The sequence below is a fragment of the Chenopodium quinoa genome, unplaced genomic scaffold (assembly GCF_001683475.1).
Source record: "Chenopodium quinoa cultivar QQ74 unplaced genomic scaffold, ASM168347v1, whole genome shotgun sequence".
Taxonomy (NCBI): domain Eukaryota; kingdom Viridiplantae; phylum Streptophyta; class Magnoliopsida; order Caryophyllales; family Amaranthaceae; genus Chenopodium; species Chenopodium quinoa.
The window spans coordinates 2,848,565-2,867,209 of record NW_018743122.1 but is presented as its reverse complement, the minus strand read 5'-3'; the positions used below and the strand labels follow the sequence as shown (position 1 = coordinate 2,867,209).

At 36.5% G+C, this 18,645-nt stretch overlaps 2 protein-coding genes across 2 annotated transcripts; one reads left to right on the top strand and one right to left on the bottom strand.

Moving 5' to 3' along the window:
• The first annotated feature begins 452 nt into the window (after positions 1-452).
• LOC110731984 (serine/threonine-protein phosphatase 7 long form homolog) lies at positions 453-1,667 on the top strand. Its single transcript, XM_021911898.1, has 2 exons — positions 453-933; positions 1,015-1,667. Exons 1-2 carry the CDS (start codon positions 502-504, stop codon positions 1,456-1,458), a joined length of 876 nt encoding a protein of 291 aa, XP_021767590.1. The 5' UTR covers positions 453-501; the 3' UTR covers positions 1,459-1,667.
• Positions 1,668-13,050: 11,383 nt separating this feature from the next.
• Positions 13,051-16,104, bottom strand: LOC110732005. Its single transcript, XM_021911923.1, has 10 exons — positions 15,933-16,104; positions 15,190-15,468; positions 15,020-15,084; positions 14,533-14,932; positions 14,391-14,455; positions 14,102-14,301; positions 13,935-14,030; positions 13,510-13,807; positions 13,243-13,341; positions 13,051-13,155 (listed from the first exon to the last, which is right to left on the bottom strand). The coding sequence occupies exons 1-10, from the start codon at positions 16,102-16,104 to the stop codon at positions 13,051-13,053; spliced, it is 1,779 nt and encodes a 592-aa protein (XP_021767615.1).
• Between the last annotated feature and the right edge of the window lie 2,541 nt (positions 16,105-18,645).

Here is an 18,645-nt window from a genome sequence, read left to right as displayed (position 1 = left end):
AATGGGTAGACACATGCAGCTAGAAGTCGTCAAGTTGATGCAATCATAAACCTACACTTAACTATTTTGAGGTTATCCCTCTGAGAACATAAATAAATTGTGCAATCAGTCAATTAGATGATCTTAGAATCCTTTAGATGAAAAACATAAGCTGGTGGTGATTAAATTAGTGATTCCTTACTTTAACAAAGACCCTATTGTTGTGCCTTACTGTCTTGCACTAACCAAGTCTTTGTAATACGCTTTCTCTAAAGAAGTTTGCTCCTTCTGCCCTGATTCAGTCAGCAGTACAATCGATCATAAAACTATGCTAGTATTTGATGCAAGTGGATTTGGATCATCTGGGTAACATGATTAATTATATATTCTTGTTTAATATTTATGTTTTTTCTCGAACGCTTAACATTAATTCAATTTTTTGTTATCATCTGGGTAACATAGATTCTTGTTTAATATTTATGTTAGTCATATACATGTTGACATACTTGTTTTGGGAATTAGATGATTTGGCAGCCATATACTGAGGCGGTGATGGATCGACTTCCGGAGATTTGTCGCTCAGACATGCACATTTGGCGTTCACGGGCACCTCTGATATGCTTTGACGTCGTTGAGTTCCACCTCCCAGACCGAGTCCTTCGTCAGTTCGGGTTAGACCAGCCGATCCCACAGGATGTAGACACGGACGTTGCTCTACACAGGAAGGATCGAAGGGGACAGCGTAATTGGGAGATTCGGCATTCGGACCATGTACACGAGTGGAGTCGACGAGAGGCATTAGTCGTCCAGGGATACCCGTTCACTGGGACTTCTTCCCCGGCCATGACAGAGTACATGGCTTGGTACCGTCGCATCACGAGACTGGTCATTACTCCACCTTCGCAGGAGCGCCCCCCGAGTCATTACCAGCCAGCTACATCGGACCTCCTGCTTGTATGAACTTCACTTCATTTCAATCTAGTTCTTACGTTTTTGATTTCATTTTACTAACATTAAAACTACACTTAAATGTAGGCACATGCATTTGCTGATTTGCACGTCCAGCTATCGGGAACTACTGAGACCATCTCCCACTTGCCACCAGAGACGGCTATACCATTTGCCATACAGACGATGCAGGGTTTTACATCATTTTGTGGCCAAACCTTGTCTAGGGTGGGGCAGTCACACCTTATTCAGCAGCCTCGACCGTCCACGTCTTCATCTTCTACTGTGCACACTATGCCGATCAGACCACCACCTCATCGTGGAGGCCATTCAGCACGTGCCTTCCGTCCACCGACTCCTTCTCAGCATACTATCATGACATCTCCTCCACTAGTGCATCGCCAGTATCAGAGAAACCGACGGCGTAGCAACACTACGTCTGGGGTTGGAGTTGGCCTGGATGACATTCCAGAGGAGACAGCTGCATCATCTTCATCGTCACCTCATGGGAAGAAGCAACGCCCGAGCTAAGTGTATATTTTGGAACTAAACTAATTTTTTTTGTAAATGCTTAGAATTGGATTTTGTTATATTTAATCAATTGAAAAATATTCGACTTTGCAATTTCGACTTCCTTAGATCTTCATAAACTTGTTATTTATGGTGGTTGTGTTGAAAATATGCTATATATCTCATGTTTTACAGGTACACAACTTGCAGGTTTTTTTTTGAGTGATTATGCAAGTTTGAAAAAAAAACCAGTCCAGGGTAAACCGCTTCTTCAAGTAGCGGTTTTTCAAAGTAAACCGCTACTTGAAGTAGCGGTTTTCCAAAATAAACCGCTACATTAAATAGCGGTTTTTTGTAAACAAACCGCTACTTCAAGTAGCGGTTTTAAACTAAGAAACCGCTACTTGAAGTGGCGGTTTATTGCAAAGAAACCGCTACTTCAAGTAGCGGTTTACCCTGGACCGGAAAAAAAAAAAACCGGTTTTTTAACCAGTGCTTACGTGGACGGTAGAATGGGAATTCTTAAAACTTTGGCTGCAATTTGGGAATTGCGGTTCTTCTTGACTTTAATTTGGGAAAGAGCTCTGATTTAATTAACTTTGTCTGAATGTGTTTGACTTTCATTTCATTCAAATAGACTTGTTTGAACGTGTTTGACTTTCTATTGATTCAATTGGCTTCATTGAAAGCATTTGACTTTCATTTAATTCCAAAAGCTTTGTTTGAATGTGTTTGACTTTTATTTGATTCTAAAATATTTGTTTGAATGTTTGACTTTGATTTGATTCAATTAGCTTTGTTGCATGCATTTGACTTTCATTCAATTCAAAAAGCTTTGTTTGAATGTGTTTGACTTTCATTTTATTCAAAAAGCTTTGTGTGAACGTGTTTTACTTTTATTTGATGTAAAAAGGTTTTTTTTTTTTTGGTAAATATAGATTTATATTACCAAAAGAGAGAAGTTACAACTTACAAAGCTAAGTTATAACAGACACCCAAACGACAAAAGCCCTGCAAAACAACAGGTCAAACAACCACCAGATAAAGGTTCCAGATTCAAGCCTAGCCACCTTCTAGGAAGGGTTCTAGGAAGAACCAGGAACACAGCTGGACTCAGACTATCAGCCACCTTCTAGGAAGGGTTTTGAAAGCCAGGACCAGAATATACACCAAAAGCAAACAGCAGAGCAGACAGGCCTGCAACTTCAAAACTAACAGCAGACTAAACAAATAACAAATGCTTCTCACAAGGGTTACATTTGTAACCAACTAAAAACACAATATCCCTAATAACACTCTTAGCAGATTTACAATCTCCATTAAATATCATAGCATTTCTCTGCATCCAAATATTATAAATAGTTTCAGCAAACAACATAGCAATTAATCTGTTCCTGACAGTAGACTTCCTGCAACACTTGGCAATCCATTGTTGTTATTCAGAAAACTACAAAACAGGTCTGGAAAAACCCAGCAGATGCAAAACAGATCTCTAGATTTCTTTTGAGTATGGGCAGTCAAAGAACAGATGTTCCACAGATTCAGCGGCTCCAGAGCAAAGAAAACAGATAGGGTCACAAGGAATGTGCCAGGAAAGTAACCTATCTTTAGTCACCAGTCTGTTCATCAAAACTAACCAAGTTATGAAAAGGCTTTTAGGAGAAGCATGCATGGTTGTTATAGATGATTCTTTTCCATTCAACTTTGAGACCTTGAGGTCTGATTAAATCATAGAGTTTTCTTATACTCATTTTACCCTTGAAAGTCACATCATACCACCCCCCAACACCATTAATCATGTCTCTACAGGACATGATCTTTGTAAGAACCCAGGACAATTTCTTAGGAATAGAAGCAGACCAGAAGTTCTTATTAGCAAAATAATAGGTGTGAATTGACGAGGGGAAAACTAGGTCGTTATCTAATCTTCCCTCGGTCAAACTAAATTTATAAACACTTAACAAACCTAAATACGAGTATAGAGGCAAGTCAACGGTCGAACCCAAAGGAACGGTACTGTTCAAGCACTTTCAATTATGCGCCTAAGTTAGGTCGAAGACGAAGGTAAGAGAGAATACTAACAACTAGAAAACAAGTAACCAAGGAAATAAAACACTAGGAACGGGGATCAACAAGTAATCATGTCAATTGCAACAACTTGGGAAGAGCATGCCAATCAAAGGTTGTGAGGACTAAATGATAAGAGCAATCAATAGGAATCAAAGAGCTATCTCCTAATTGTTAAGCTAGGGTTCACTATGAATAACAAACTAAGAGAATCACAATAAAACCAATTGATAATTGCAATTCCTAAATCAATTGTTCATGTCATTAGCAATTACAATGCAATCTAGCATAATTCTCAAGGCCTAATTGAATTACACACATGAAAACCTTCATTAATCACTTTAATCTCAACAATTAATCAACACAATTCCAAAATTAATCGCAATTAATCAATCATACAAGTTTCACCCAATTCCTCGCCAACAACTACTCAAACAACATCATCAAATCAACTATCAACTATAGAGAACAAGAATCAACAAAATATCAAGAATAATTACTCTAATCACACATCAAATATCAAAATCAAACCAAACAAACATCAAATTAAACAAAGCAATTGAATGAGATAGAGTTTAGAAATGCTCATTGATAATTTAGAATATCTCCAACACAATTGTCACACTTGCATCTTCGATCTCTCAATCACCATTGAAATTCCTCACTTTCTCTCTCTAAAACTACTCCTTATCTAGCCTAATCTAGAGAGAGAAGCTTTCAACCTAAGAGAGAGAAAACTATTCTAAAACTAAAGAATTACATAAATAAATAATAAAGGAAACCAAAAACTATATAAACAAAAGGAGAAAAGAAGCTTAAAATCGTAAAAGACCCAGAAACCCGCGCCCGCGGAGAAATCGGCCGCGCCTGCGGAGGGGAACGGACACCCCGATAGCTGCGCCCGTGGCCCAAGCCCGCGCCCTCGAGACAACCGCGGGTGATTACTGCCCAAATACGGCAGTTTTGGAGCTGCAGCAACCCCGCGCCCGCGACAGTTTTCCAGGGCCAACTTCAGAAGGCTTTAAATTCCGATCTAAGAATCGTATGAAGGCGTGCCACCTATCATTGGAAAGCTATTCAAGTCTAGTTTCCAACCCAACTTGAATCACCCTAATCTGATCTGTAGAACTTGAGATATTACTAAAACAATACACAAAGGTCCTATTTGATACATTGCAATCCTTCGTTTTCCTTTGTTTCAAACTCAAATTCAATTCCGAAAAGTGCATATTGATCCTAGTGGGTGCTATTTTCAATTCCCATGCATATAACCCGCGACATAACTACAAAACAAGACAAAGAAACGGAGAAGAAAAAGAAATAGCCGAGAAATGAATAAAATGATAAGAAAGCCATTAAAAGCATGCATTTCTCTAAACTAACACAAAAAACACGCGAATCGAGCATTATTCTCTAAAAACACGACATAAACGACTACAAAGGAGCATAGAAATATAAAAAAAAACATAGCCTAAAGGTGCCATAAATGGCACGGATCATGAATCCACTTAACCCAAAAGTTATCAAACTTATGAGCAATATCCCAGAGAATCTTAGCAATAGCAGCTTTGTTCCAACCTTCAAGGAAACTGATGTTCCACCCACCACAAGACTTGGGCAGAGACATAAACTTCCAAGCAACCAAAGATTTCTTAGAAGGATTGCCATTGCTTGACCAAAGAAAGCATCTGAACTTTGACTCAATTTCTCTAATGATTTTCTTTGGAAGAACAAAAATCTAAGCCCAATAACCTTGAATCTAATGTAAAAAGATTTGTTTAAATGTGTTTGAATTTCATTTGATTCAATTACTTTATTAAATGCATTTTACTTTCATTTGATTCAAAAAGCTTGGTTTGAATGTGTTTGGCTTTCTTTTGATTCAAAATCTTTTTTTGAACGTGTTTGACTTTCATTTGAAGAAAAAAGCTTTGTTTGAATTTGTTTGACTTTCATTTGATTCAAAAATCTTTGTTTTAATTTATTTGATTTTCATTTGATTCTGTTAGCATCGTCGAATGCATTTGAATTTCGTTCAATTCAGAAAGCTTTATTTGAATGCGTTTTATTTCATTTAATTCATAAAGCTTTGTTAGAATGTGTTTGACTTTCATTTGATTCAATTAGATTTGTTGAATGCATTTATCTTTCATTCGATTCAAAAAGCTTTGTTTGAATGTGTTTGACTTTCATTTAATTAAAAAAGATTTGTCTGAATGTGTTTGACTTTCATTTTATTCAAAAAGCTTTGTTTAAATGCGTGTGACTTTTTTTTAGGTAAATAGAAATTTTATTACCAAAGAATAAGGTTACAACTTACATCAAAGCTAAGCTGTAACACCCCAAACACCAAACAGAATCCAGTCCAAGCCTAGCCACCTTCTAGGAAGGGTTTTAGGAAGAAAATGTGTGTCTGACTTTCATTTGATTTAGTTAGCTTTGTTGAATGCATTTGACTTTCATTCAATTCAAAAGCTTTATTAAAATAATTTGGACTTTCTTTTTATTAAAAAAGCTTGGTTTGAATGTGTTACACTTTCTTTTTATTTAAATAGCTTTGTTTGATTGTGTTTGACTTTCCTTTAATTTATTTAGCTTTGTTGAATTCATTTGACTTTCATTTGAGTAAAAATTCTATGTTTGAATGTGTTTGATTTTCATTTGATTCAATTAACTTTATTTGAATGTGTTTGACTTTCCTTTCATTCAAATAGATTTGTTCGAATGTGTTTGACTTTCATTTGATTCAATTAGCTTCGTTGAAAGCATTTGACTTTCATTCAATTCAAAAACCTTTGTTTGAATTTGTTTGACTTTTATTTGATTCAAAAACCTTTGTTTGAATGTATTTTACTTTCATTTGATTCAATTAGATTCGTTGAATGCATTTGACTTTCTTTCGATTTAAAAGGTTTTGTTTGAATGTGTTTGACTTTTATTTGATTCAAAAAGCTATGTTTGAATGTGTTTAACTTTAATTTTTTTTAAAATTCTTTTTTTAAATGTGTGTGGCTTTCATTTGATTTAGTTAGCTTCGTTGAATGCATTTGACTTTCATTCGATTCAAAAAGCGTGGTTTGAACGTGTTTGACTTTCAATTGAGTCAAAAAGCTTTATTTGAACGTGTTTGACTTTCATTTGATGTAAAAAGGTTTGTTTGAATGTTTTTTACTTTCATTTGATTCAAAAAGCTTTTTTTTTTAAATTTGTTTGACTTTCATTTTATTATATTAGCTTTGTTGAATGCATTTGACATTCATTTGATTTAAATGCTCTGTTTGAATGTGTTTGACTTTTTTTTTGGTAAATAAAAAATTTTATTACCAAAGGGGAAAAGTTACAACTTACAAAGAGCTAAGTTATAACTCACAACAATCACCACAAGACCCAAAGAGGCCAAACAAACACCAAAGATCCACGAAACTGTTAAGCCACCTTCTAGGAAGGGTGCCAGACAGAACCAAAAACCAGAACTAGACTCAAACTCCCAGCCACCTTCTAGGAAGGGTTCAGGGAGCAAGGACCAAACAAGACAAACAAAAACAAAAAGCAGAGACAGAAAAGCCTAAAACTGCAAAAAACCAAAAGGACTCAGAGAAGGCAAAAATAACAGCCAAACTCAGGACCAGAACATCGCATATAAAAGAATTTTCTATCAGACTCAGTACACCTAACAACAACCCTATAAACAATATCTCTAAAGACCAAATCTACAGGTTGACAGCTGCCATTGAACATTAAACTGTTTCTCTGAAGCCAAATACTATGAACATTTTCAGCAAAAAACATCAAATAAAGCCTGCACTTCCTACTAGCTTTCCTACAAGATTGTAGCCCACTGTTGTTCAAGTTCAAAGCTTTGAACTGTCTTCTAAATTTTCAGCAAACCAAGGATTTTTTGCCAAATTTCTCTAGAATAAGAGCAGGAGAAAAATAAATGTGCAACACTCTCATCACAGTTCTGGCAAAGGAAACACAAAGGATCACAATTAATATGCCATTGAATAAGCCTGTCCTTAGTCACCATTCTATTCTGCAGAGCCAACCAAGTTATGAAAATACTCTTAGGAGAATCTTGGTTGTTACAGACAATTCTCTTCCAATTCACTTTATCAGCCTGAGGTCTTATTTTAGAATAGACTCTAGAAATACTCATTTTTCCATTGTGAATAACTGCAGGCCAACCACCATTGTTGTCAATAATATCCCTGCACCCTAGAATCTTCTTTAGAACCTAAGTGCACTTTTTAGGAATAGCTGTAGACCAAAAATTCTTATTGTTGAAATAGTAAGTATGAACCCATTTAACCCATAAATTATCATATTTATGAGCCAAATCCCACAGAATTTTACAGATAACAGCTTTGTTCCAATCACCCAGCAGAGTGATATTCCAACCACCACAAACTTTAGGGAGAGTTATATGATTCCAAGAAACAGGAACTTTCTTAGAATAAGTATTCTTACCAGTCCAAAGGAACACCCTAAATTTGGACTCAATTTCCCTAAGCACCTTTTTAGGAAGAATGAAGATTTAAGCCTAATAAGCTTGAATACCAAAAAGAACACTTCTAATGAGCTGTAACATGCCTGCATAAGATAGATGTCTAGCAGACCAATTATCAATTCTAGCAGTCACTTTCTCAATCAAAGGCCTACACTAAGCAATGGTTAACTTCTTAGAAGATAAAGGAACACCAAGATACTTGAATGGAAGATTGCCTCTGCTCATCCCAAGAAAAGACTGCAAGTTATCTTTTCATGTTTCCAGTAAACCACCAAAATACACCTCACTTTTGCTGAGATTAGCAAACAAACCAGAGGCATTATAAAACTTCTTAAAGGCATTCAAAAGAAGCTGGATAGAGCCAGCATCAGCTCTAGCAAACATCAACAAATCATCTGCAAACATCATATGAGTGGTTCCAAGCTTTTCACATATAGGGTGAAAATTGAAATCAGGAACATGAGTCATTTATTTCAAGCACCTAGAAAGATACTCCATACAAAGAGCAAAAAGAAAAGGAGACATAGGATCACCTTGTCTCAAACCTTTTTAGGCAGGGAAAGGCTTAGAGGGAAAACCATTTACCATTAAAGAATAAGAGAAAGAGGAAACACAAGCCATAATCCAACCAACCACCTTTTGAGGGAAACTAGTTTCCTCAAGAACAGTCTTAAGAAAGCTCTATTCAACTGAATCATAAGCTTTCCTCAAATCAATCTTGAGCATGCATCTAGGAGTGGTAAATTTGTTAGTGTAGCCTTTAAAAAGCTCAGTAGCAAGAAGGATATTATCCCCAATATGCTTCCCAGGGATAAAGCTAGCTTAGGATTCACTAACAACATATCTCACAGCCTGAGCAATCCTATTTGTGAGAACTTTAGAGATCAACTTGTAAACCATAGTGCAGCAGGCAATAGGTCTGTATTCTTTGACATAAGAAGGATGTTGGACTTTAGGAACCAAAGTTACAGTAGTGCAACTCCACTGCTTAGCAATAATACCAGTTTGAAAGAACTGAGAAACAGCAGTATAGATGTCATGCTTAATAATATGCCAAACCTTATTAAAAAAGATAGCATTAAAGCCATCAATACCAGGGGCTTTGTCATTACCAATACTAGACAGAGCAGCATTAATTTTAGAGTGAGTAACCTCAGCAGACAGGATATCCATAGTAGTTTTTTCCAACTGTTTACCAACTCTCATAGTTTGGATATCAACAACAAGCAATGAGGGAGCTTTAGAACCCAGTAGAACCTTATAAAAGCCAACAATCTCACTCTCCACTAAGATAGGATCCTTCAACAGAACATCAGAATCAGTAAAAATAGAATCAATTCTATTACTACTTTGTCTTTGCTTCATAACAGAAAAGAAGTAGTGAGAGCTGGCATCTCCTAACTTGATCCAATCAACTCTAGCTTTCTGCTTATAGATATTCTCCTGAATATTCATCCAATACTTAACTTGTTCAATAGCAGCAGCTTCTTATAAATGCAGATTCACATTGGCAATATCAACAGCAAGTTGTCCTTGGATATAAGTTAAGGCAGAATTAGCTTGATCCACTCTATCAGCAATGTTTGCAAAATGTTTGGTGTTTAAGCTCTTAAGACCCTGCTTGATAGTTTTCAAATTCTGCCAAACATCAGTCATAGCATCATCCTTAGACACCTTTTTCCAGCCAGCTTCAACAACGGAGCAGAAATCCTTGTGATCAGCAAGGCAATTCAAGAATCTGAAAGGCCTTCCCTTTCCAGGGATATGAGAACAAATCTCCACCAAAACAGGACAATGATCAGAGAGCAAAGGAGGGAGATAAATGGCCTCAGCAGAACTATAACTACACATCCAGGCTTGATTGACCAAGCCTCTATAAATTCTAGTAGCAATTCTATCATCACCATGGCCTTTGATATTCCAAGAATAGAAAGAACCCTTACTCTTAATTTCACATAAATTCAGATTCTCAATACATTCTTTAAAATGCTTCACCTCATAATCAGTAATAGGATTACCATTAAACCTATCACCATCATTAAGAACAGAATTGAAGTCACCAAAAGAAGCCAAGAATCAGCAGCCACAATAATGTTGCTAATACCAGCCCAAAGAGGGACCCTATCATGCATAGAGTCAAGACCATAGACAAAAGTAATAAGAAAATGGTGTTGTAAGTCTTTAGAACAAATGTCAACATGAATAAACTGCTCATGGGAGGAGATAATAGTCACATTCACCTTGTCCTATAACCAACCAATCCAAATTCTACCTCTATGAGAATGATCATAATTACAAAACCAAGACCAAGCTTTGACAAATTTCTTCTGTAACTTGACACTATTCTTCAGCTTCACCTTAGTTTCTAGGATACCAACAACATCAACAAAGTACTCAGCTAGTAACTTCTTAAAATAAGCTACTTTATTGGGGTCATTAAGACCCCTAATATTCCAAAAGACAACAATCCTCCTCCCAGAGGGTGATTACCATCACCCCCGATAGGATCAGTGTGAGTATCATCAAACAAAGCAGAATAAGGATTAAAACTAGATAAAACTGGCATAGTGTGGGAAATACTATGACTTTTATGCTTCCTTCCAACAATTCTCCAATCATAATCAGAATTAGCATGTTGTGAGGTAGGAGCAGAAGTGATAATAGCAGCACCATGGACTGTTTCATTCACACTAGCATTAGAAACATGAACATTAGTAGTAGGAGCAAGAACATAAGCTGAATGTTTAGGAACCCAGGCCTTAGCCTGTTCCCTGGCACCAGGTTGTATCTTCTGAGCCTGAGTCTTAGGCTTAGCAGGTACACTACAGTCATGACCAACTCTATTACACTTCTTGCATAAAGGAGGAGCCATTCAAAGAGAAGCTTCTATTGAACAAGAATGTCATCTGCACTCTCAACCCAAATGCTCTTAGGCAATGGCTTAGTAATATCAACTTCAACAAGCAATCTAGCAAAGGTAACCCTTAGTTTCTTAGAAGTACATTCATCGGCATACAGAGGCACCCTAATAACACTACCAATTCTACTCAAAGTATCAACCCCCAGCAGTTGAGAAGGAGATTAGGAAGTCTCACCCATAGAGGAACAGTTCTGAGAACCTCAGAATAAAAGTCAAACTTATCACTCCAAGGTTTAACAATAACAGCTTTACCATAAAACATATGTGGACTAGAATTTAAAAAAGTATTCATATCATCACATTTTTGCATTTTAATCAAGAAGTAACCATCATCATGCCAAAAGATATCAGGTTTAGCAATAGAATTCGAATTCTAAGAAATATATCTATGAACATCAACAATTGTAGGGTAGTAACCAATAACATAGAAAACAACTGAGGTTTTCCATTAAAGATTACCTTCTTGCAGTTCAGCACTCTGCAGCTGAGCAATAGATTTCCCATCCTTGAGAACAGGAGGAACAAAGGACAGAGAATATCCTTTGGAAGTGAGTTTGGGGCTAGACAAGGGATTAACTCTCTAACGTGCTTCAGGAACCCCAGGAAAACCACCAGCATTCTCAGGAACAATCGGATCATCAATAGAAACAGAATTAGATCCAGTGTTCAATGGAACAGTGACTCGAGGAACTTAACAGTTGATTGAACTAGATCTGGAGCAATATCTCTAAAACTAAGGTTATTACCAGACATAGGAACATCCGAATTGCTAGTAACACCATTCAATTGAGTTGGATTCTCCTTATCAGCTCCAGTAACCAATGGAACAGTAACCAGAGAAACCTTAGTTACTGTTTCATTAGATTTCAATAGAAAACTAGGCAAAATAAATTGATGATGCAATGCAAGGGCTGTAAGTTCAGCTCTAGTAATCTTACCAGCAGCAGAAGAAGGATTCACTAGATGAGGGGGAGGTGTAATCAGTTCATCCAAATAAGACTCCTTAGGAATTGAAGAAACACTTGCAGAAAAACATTCAGCATTTAGCTGATTCAAACCAGAGTTCAATGAAGTCGATGATGCTAAGTTTGAGGGTTGAGGAATTGGAGTTGCATGCTTCTTCTTCTTTACCATAATTAATCAAACCAAGTGAAAAAATCAGCTCAGATAATCTCCATGGGAGAGAGAAAAGTCAAGAAAATTCAACCAATGTGTTTGACTTTCATTTGATTCAAAAAGCCTTGTTTAATGTATTTTACTTTTTTTTTTCTTTTTGGTAAAAGAGATTTTATTACCAAAGGAGAACAATATATAACAAACAAAGTCACTGCCCACAAAGCTAAGCAGACACACCACAAGACACCACAAGACCAAAAAGGCCCACACACACCAAAACAGTTCCTAGAACACCCCCAGTCACCTTCTAGGAAGGGTTCTAGGAAAGACCAAGAACAACTACTGGACTTAGACACCTGGGCACCTTATAGGAAGGGTTCCAGGACCAGGACCAGGCAAACAACCCTAAAAACAACCAATTGCTAGCCAGAAACACCAGCAGAAGAAAACCTGCCAGCACAGCCTGCAACTGTAACTAGAACACAGCCAGCTAGCAAAACCCAGGAAAACAAACCTAAGAAAAATAAAGTAAATATCTATCAAAACTACTACATCTGCAAGTAACTAGGAAGGTAATCTCTTTAACCAAATCAGTAACTCGTTTACAGTTCCTTGTAAACATTAAAACATTCCTCTGAAGCCAGACATTATAGATAGTTTTAGAAAATCACATCACAATTAGCCTGTTCTTGGCATCAGTTTTCCTAAAACATTTTGCAATCCAATGCAGTTCATCAGCAAAACTCAGCACAAGTCTACTAAATCCTAAAACCTGTAGCATTGAAGACCAGACCACCTTTAAATAATTGTAGTCAAAGAACAAATGAGTTACAGTTTCATTAGCACCAGCACAGAAAAAGCAACAGGGGTCACAGGAAATCTTCCAGACTAAAATTCTATCCTTGGTGACCAGTCTATCCAAAATAGCAAGCCAAGTGATAAAAATACTCTTTGGTGAAGCTTGATTATTGCAAATAACTCTCTTCCAGGGAACTTTTGACCCTTAAAGCTTAATGATAATGTAAAGCTTTTTAATCTGCATCTTGCCATTGACAGTAACATTATCCCAACCTCCAATATCATTCATAATATCTCTAGAAGCAAGGATCTTTTTCAAAATCCATGAAGCTTTTTAAGGAATAGGAGCAGTCCAAAACATCTTGCCAGCAAAATAATAAATGTGAACCCATTTCACCCAAAGGTTATCAGATTTGTTAGCAAGGTCCCAAAGCACCTTGGTAACAGCTGCTTTATTCCAATCTTCCAAGGAAATCAAGTTCCAACCACCATAAGACTAGGGAAGGCACATAAATTTCCAAGCAACAAGAGCTTTCTTTGTGGGGTTACCTTTTCCAGTCCACAAAAATCATCTAAATTGGATTCCGTATCTCTAATGATTTTCTTTTGGTGGAATGAAAATTTGAGCCCAAAAGGCTTGAACACCAAAGAGAACACTTTTGACCAATTGTAATCTACCAGCATAAGGAAGATGCTTCGCATCCCAGGTGTCAATTATGCTTGTAACTCTTTCAATCAAGGGAATACATTTAGTGAGCTTTTTAGAAGAGAGGGGAACACCCAAGTACCTAAAAGGAAGAGTACCATTAGCCATTCCAAGAACCTGCTGGAGCTCACATCTTTCATTATCCAAAATGCCCTTAAAGTAGGCATCACTTTTATCAAAATTTGCAGACAAACCAGAAGCAACAAAAAACTTCTGAAAAGCCTCAAAAAGAATTTTAACAAATCCCAAATCAATTCTAGTAAAAAGCAATAGATCATTTGCAAACATTAAGTGAGTAATCCCAAGTTTCTCTCACCTAGGATGGAAGATGGAAGTTAAAATCTGGATCCTTAGCCATATTCTGCAAACATCTTGACAAATACTCCATACACAAAGCAAAGAGAAAAGGGGACATAGGATTACCTTGCTTCAACCCTTTCTTTGGTTGAAAAAGAGCAGAAGGATACCATTGATCATAACTGAGTAAGAAACATAAGTCATACAGCCCATAATCCATGTTATGACCTTGTTAGGAAATCCCAATTCACACAGCATAGTCTTAAGGAAACTGCACTCAACATAGTCATAAGCTTTCCTAAGATCAATTTTCAACATACATCTAGGGGTAAAAAATTTGTGAGCATAGCCTTTGATCAATTCTGTAGCAAGTAAGATGTTATCCCCAATGTGCTTACCAGGAATAAACCCAGCCTGATCATTATTAACAACAGAACCACAACCCTTGCCAATCTAGCAGTGATGACCTTAGAGATCAATTTGTAAACAAGAGTACAACAAGCAATATGCCTATATTCGTTAACATAGGAAGGATTCTAAACCTTTGAAACTAGAGTAAGGGTAGTACAACTCCAAGATTTCTCTAGCACACCAGTTTCAAAGAAATCTAGAATAGCTCTATAAAATCAGATTTCACATAATTCCAGGCTTATTTAAAGAAAAAAGCATTGAAACCATCAATACCAGGAGCTTTGTCATCCCTAATATTGGAAAGAGGTTGATCAATTTCATCATGAGAGATAGGGGCAAAGAGATTATCAATATCATTAGAAGAAAGTTGTTTCCCAGCTCTTACAACAGCAACACCAACAACTGGCAGAGTACTAGCAGCAGAACCTAACAGATTCTGATAGAAGCTAATAATTTCAGCTTGAACTAAATCAGGATCCTTTAGCAGAACATCATTAGCAGTATAGATGGAGTCAATTCTATTCCTATTCTGCCTTTGTTTCACGATATAAAAGAAATAGTGGGTGTTAGAATCCCCAAGCTTGATCCAGTCAACTCTTGACTTTTGTTTTAGAATGCTTTCATAAGTATCCATCCAATACTTTACTTTCTCAATTCCAGTCGTCTCTTGATTCTACAAAGAAATATTAGTACAGTCCTAAGCTAACTGGTTTTTTATTTCAACCAGATGAGTCCTAGCAGCTTCCAATTTGTCTATAACCTTAGAAAAATGATGAGTATTCAAGCTTTTAAGGCCAGTTTTAACATATTTCAATTTCTTCAAGACTTGTAACATATAGTTACCAGTTACACTAACATTCTAATGAGAAGACACAACCTCCTGAAAATCCTTATGAGAGGCAAGACAGTTCAAAAATCTAAAAGGTTTACCTTTCCCAGCAACATCATTAACAAACTCTATCATAACAGGACAGTGAGCAGAAAGAGAAGGAGTAAGATAGATGGCCTCAGTTTGACCATAAGCCAATATCCAAGCTTCATTTACCAAAACCCTATCAATTCTTGTAGCAATCCTATCAATACCATGACCCTTATTATTCCAAGAGTAGAAGGAGCCCTTACTCTTAATTTCAATAAGCCCCAAGTCATGGACAAAATCCTGGAAATACCTAACCTCATAGTTAGTAACTGGGTTCTTATTTAGCCTATCTTGAGAAGATAACACAAAATTGAAATCACTAATACAGAGCCAAGGTAATTGAATATACCTAAACCTTTGAAATCAGTCCACATAGGAGCCCTATGCTGAATAGAATAAAGCCCATAAAAAAAGGTACATGCAATCTGATGCTGTAAATCCTTAGTAGAAATAAAAGTGTGGATGAATTTCTCATTAATATCCATAACATCCAATGAAACAACATTTGGTTTCCAGCCAACCCAAATTCTACCCTTAGGAGAGAAAGAATAATTGCAAGTCCACTCCCAAGCCTTGCCAATTAAAATTCTTTTTCACCGAGTCAAACTTATGAAGCTTTACTTTAGTTTCCAAAATAGCCATGACATTAATGGAGTGATCTCTAAGTAACTGCTTAACAACAGCCACTTTATTGGGATCATTAAGACCCCTAATATTCCATGCTGCAATGATCATGGCACCAGAGGGGGATTACCATCACCCCCGATAGGATTAGCAGCCTCCTCATCAGCCATTAAGGCATTATAAGCATTTGCCTTAGTAACAACATGTTGAAACTGCCTGACAATCTGAGTCTTAGTCTTTTTCCCCACCAACCTCCAACCATCATCAAAATTGACCAAAGGATCATGAGTAGGAGTAGTCATAGGAGAATTAGTAGTGTGAACCACCTCTTGATGAGTAGTTTTTGCCTGAGGAACAACAACTTGAGTTTTAGGCGCCGAAACTTGCTTTTGTTTTTGAACAACTTCTTTCTAAGCTAGGGCAGGGGCAGCCTGTTTGTGAGAAGCCTTAGAAACAGAAAAATCATGGCCAATGTCACATTTCTTGCAAAATGGAGGTTTCCATTCAAACTGAACCTTAAGCTCAACACTTTCACCTGTCGGACCTTCAACAAGAACATAATTAGGTAGGGCCTTAGTTACATCAACTTCAACAAGGATCCTAGCAAATGAGACCCTAAGTTTCCTTGAAGTGCATTCATCTGCACAGATAGGAACCCCTAGCAAGTTACCTATTTTGCTTAAGGTCTCAATACCCAAACAGTAATATGGTAGGTTTGGAAACTTAACCAACAAAGGTATTGTTCTAAGCACTTCAGAGTGGAAATCAAACTTTTCATTCCAAGGCTTAATAATAGCAGGCTTTCCATAAAACATATGAAGACTAGAGCATAACATAGTATTCACATCAGCAGCAGAATGTAAATTAATGAGTAAATAACTATCATCATGCCAGAATACCTCTGGCTTTCCAAAATCACCCAGTTCTGAGCTATGAATCTATGAACCGCAGAAATAGTAGGATAATATCCAACAACATAGAATATCACAACATTGCAGCACTTTTTATTACCTTCAAGTAAATCAGGAGAAATTATTTAGCAACAAGCTTACCTTCCTTAAGAATAGGAGCTACATAGGATAGAGAGACCCTTTTGCAGCAAGTTTCCCACGGAATGAGGTATCACTCTTTGAATCAGGGGCTACTAAACCGTCAGAATGTTCAGGTAGATCAGCATTTGGCATGGAAACATTCGAATTGTGAAAAGAAGTAGTATCGAGAACAAAATCCGATGAAACAGTAATTGCAGAAACCCTAGGTACTATTCTATTGAAATCCTTTGAAATCGAGCCAAAATTAAGATCCTAAGCTGCAGCAATGGTGTTTACATCACTTCGGGGCAACATTCCAACAGATGGATGAACTAAACCAGGAGTTAGAGTAACAAGTTCATCAACTTCATCAATCGAATATGAGTTGAAAGTAGACCCAGAATTCCTTCAACTTTCCAGAATCATATCAATCGGAGCAATATGAGTCTGTTTTACACCAGCTTGGGGGAGAGGAGCAGCTTGCTTCTTCTTTTTTGCCATTGTTAAAGATCTCAAGGAAGAAAACCATCAAAATCATAAAACCATGGAAGAGAGAGAAGAGAGAAACGGCAACGTAAAGTCAATGCCCCAATGTTAATGTGTTTCACTTTAATGTATTTTACTTTCATATGATTTAATATGCTTTGTTGGTTACATTTGACTTTTATTCAATTTAAAAAGCTTTGTTTGAATGTATTTGACTTTTATTTGACTAAAAAAAATTTCTTTAAATGTGTTCGACTTTCATTTGATTGAATTAACTTTGTTTGAATGTGTTTGACTTTCCTCTCATTTAAAAAAATTTGTTTGAATGTGTTTGGCTTTCATTTGATCAATGAGCTTCGTTGAAAGAATTTGACTTTCATCAATTTAAAAACCTTTGTTTGAATGGCTTTTACTATCATTTGATTCAAAAAGCTTTGTTTGAATGTATTTGACTTTCATTTGATTCAATTAGCTTTGATGAATGCATTTGAGTTTCATTTGATTCAAAAGGCTTTGTTTGAATGCGTTTGACTTTCACTTGATTCAAAAAGCTTTATTTAAATGCGTTTAATTTTCATTTGATTCATAAAGCTTTGTTTGAATGTGTTTGACTTTCGTTTGATTCAAAAACCTTTGTTTGATTGTGTTTGACTTCATTTGATTTTATTAGCTTCGTTGAATTCATTTGACTTTTATTAAATTTAAAAAGATTTCTTAGAATGTGTTTGACTTTCATTTAATGAAAAAAGCTTCGTTTAAATGTGTTTGATTTTTAATGATTTAATTAATTTTGTTTAAATGTGTTTAACTTTCCATTCATTCAAATATATTTTTTTTAGTGTCTTAGACTTTCATTTGATTCAATTAGTTTCGTTAAAAGCATTTGACTTTCATTCAATTAAAAACCTTTGTTTGAATGTGTTTGACTTCCATTTTATTTAATTAGCTTTGTTGCATGCAATTAATTTTCATTTGATTCAAAAAGCTTTGTTTAAATGTGTTTGACTTTCATTTGATTCAAAATCCTTGGTTAGATGTGTTTTGGGTGTTTTTGTCCCTCGGGAGAGTTACAACACGAAGACTGATCCGGTGCGGCCTGTACCTGCAAAACAAATGGAGACACCGGTTGGGTGGTGCTCCTTCTCCGACGAACAAGTTAGTAACCTGAAGGGAGAGAAAAAGGTGCAGAAGTTTAGGTGGGTATTTGCTCGGATTCCAAGCTCAGATGTCTCAATCACAGGGACAGTTTGTAATAAATGGTAAAACGTACCCTCCAAAAGAAGGGAATCTCCCTATTTATAGGGTCCTCAGGATTTGTGCCCCTGA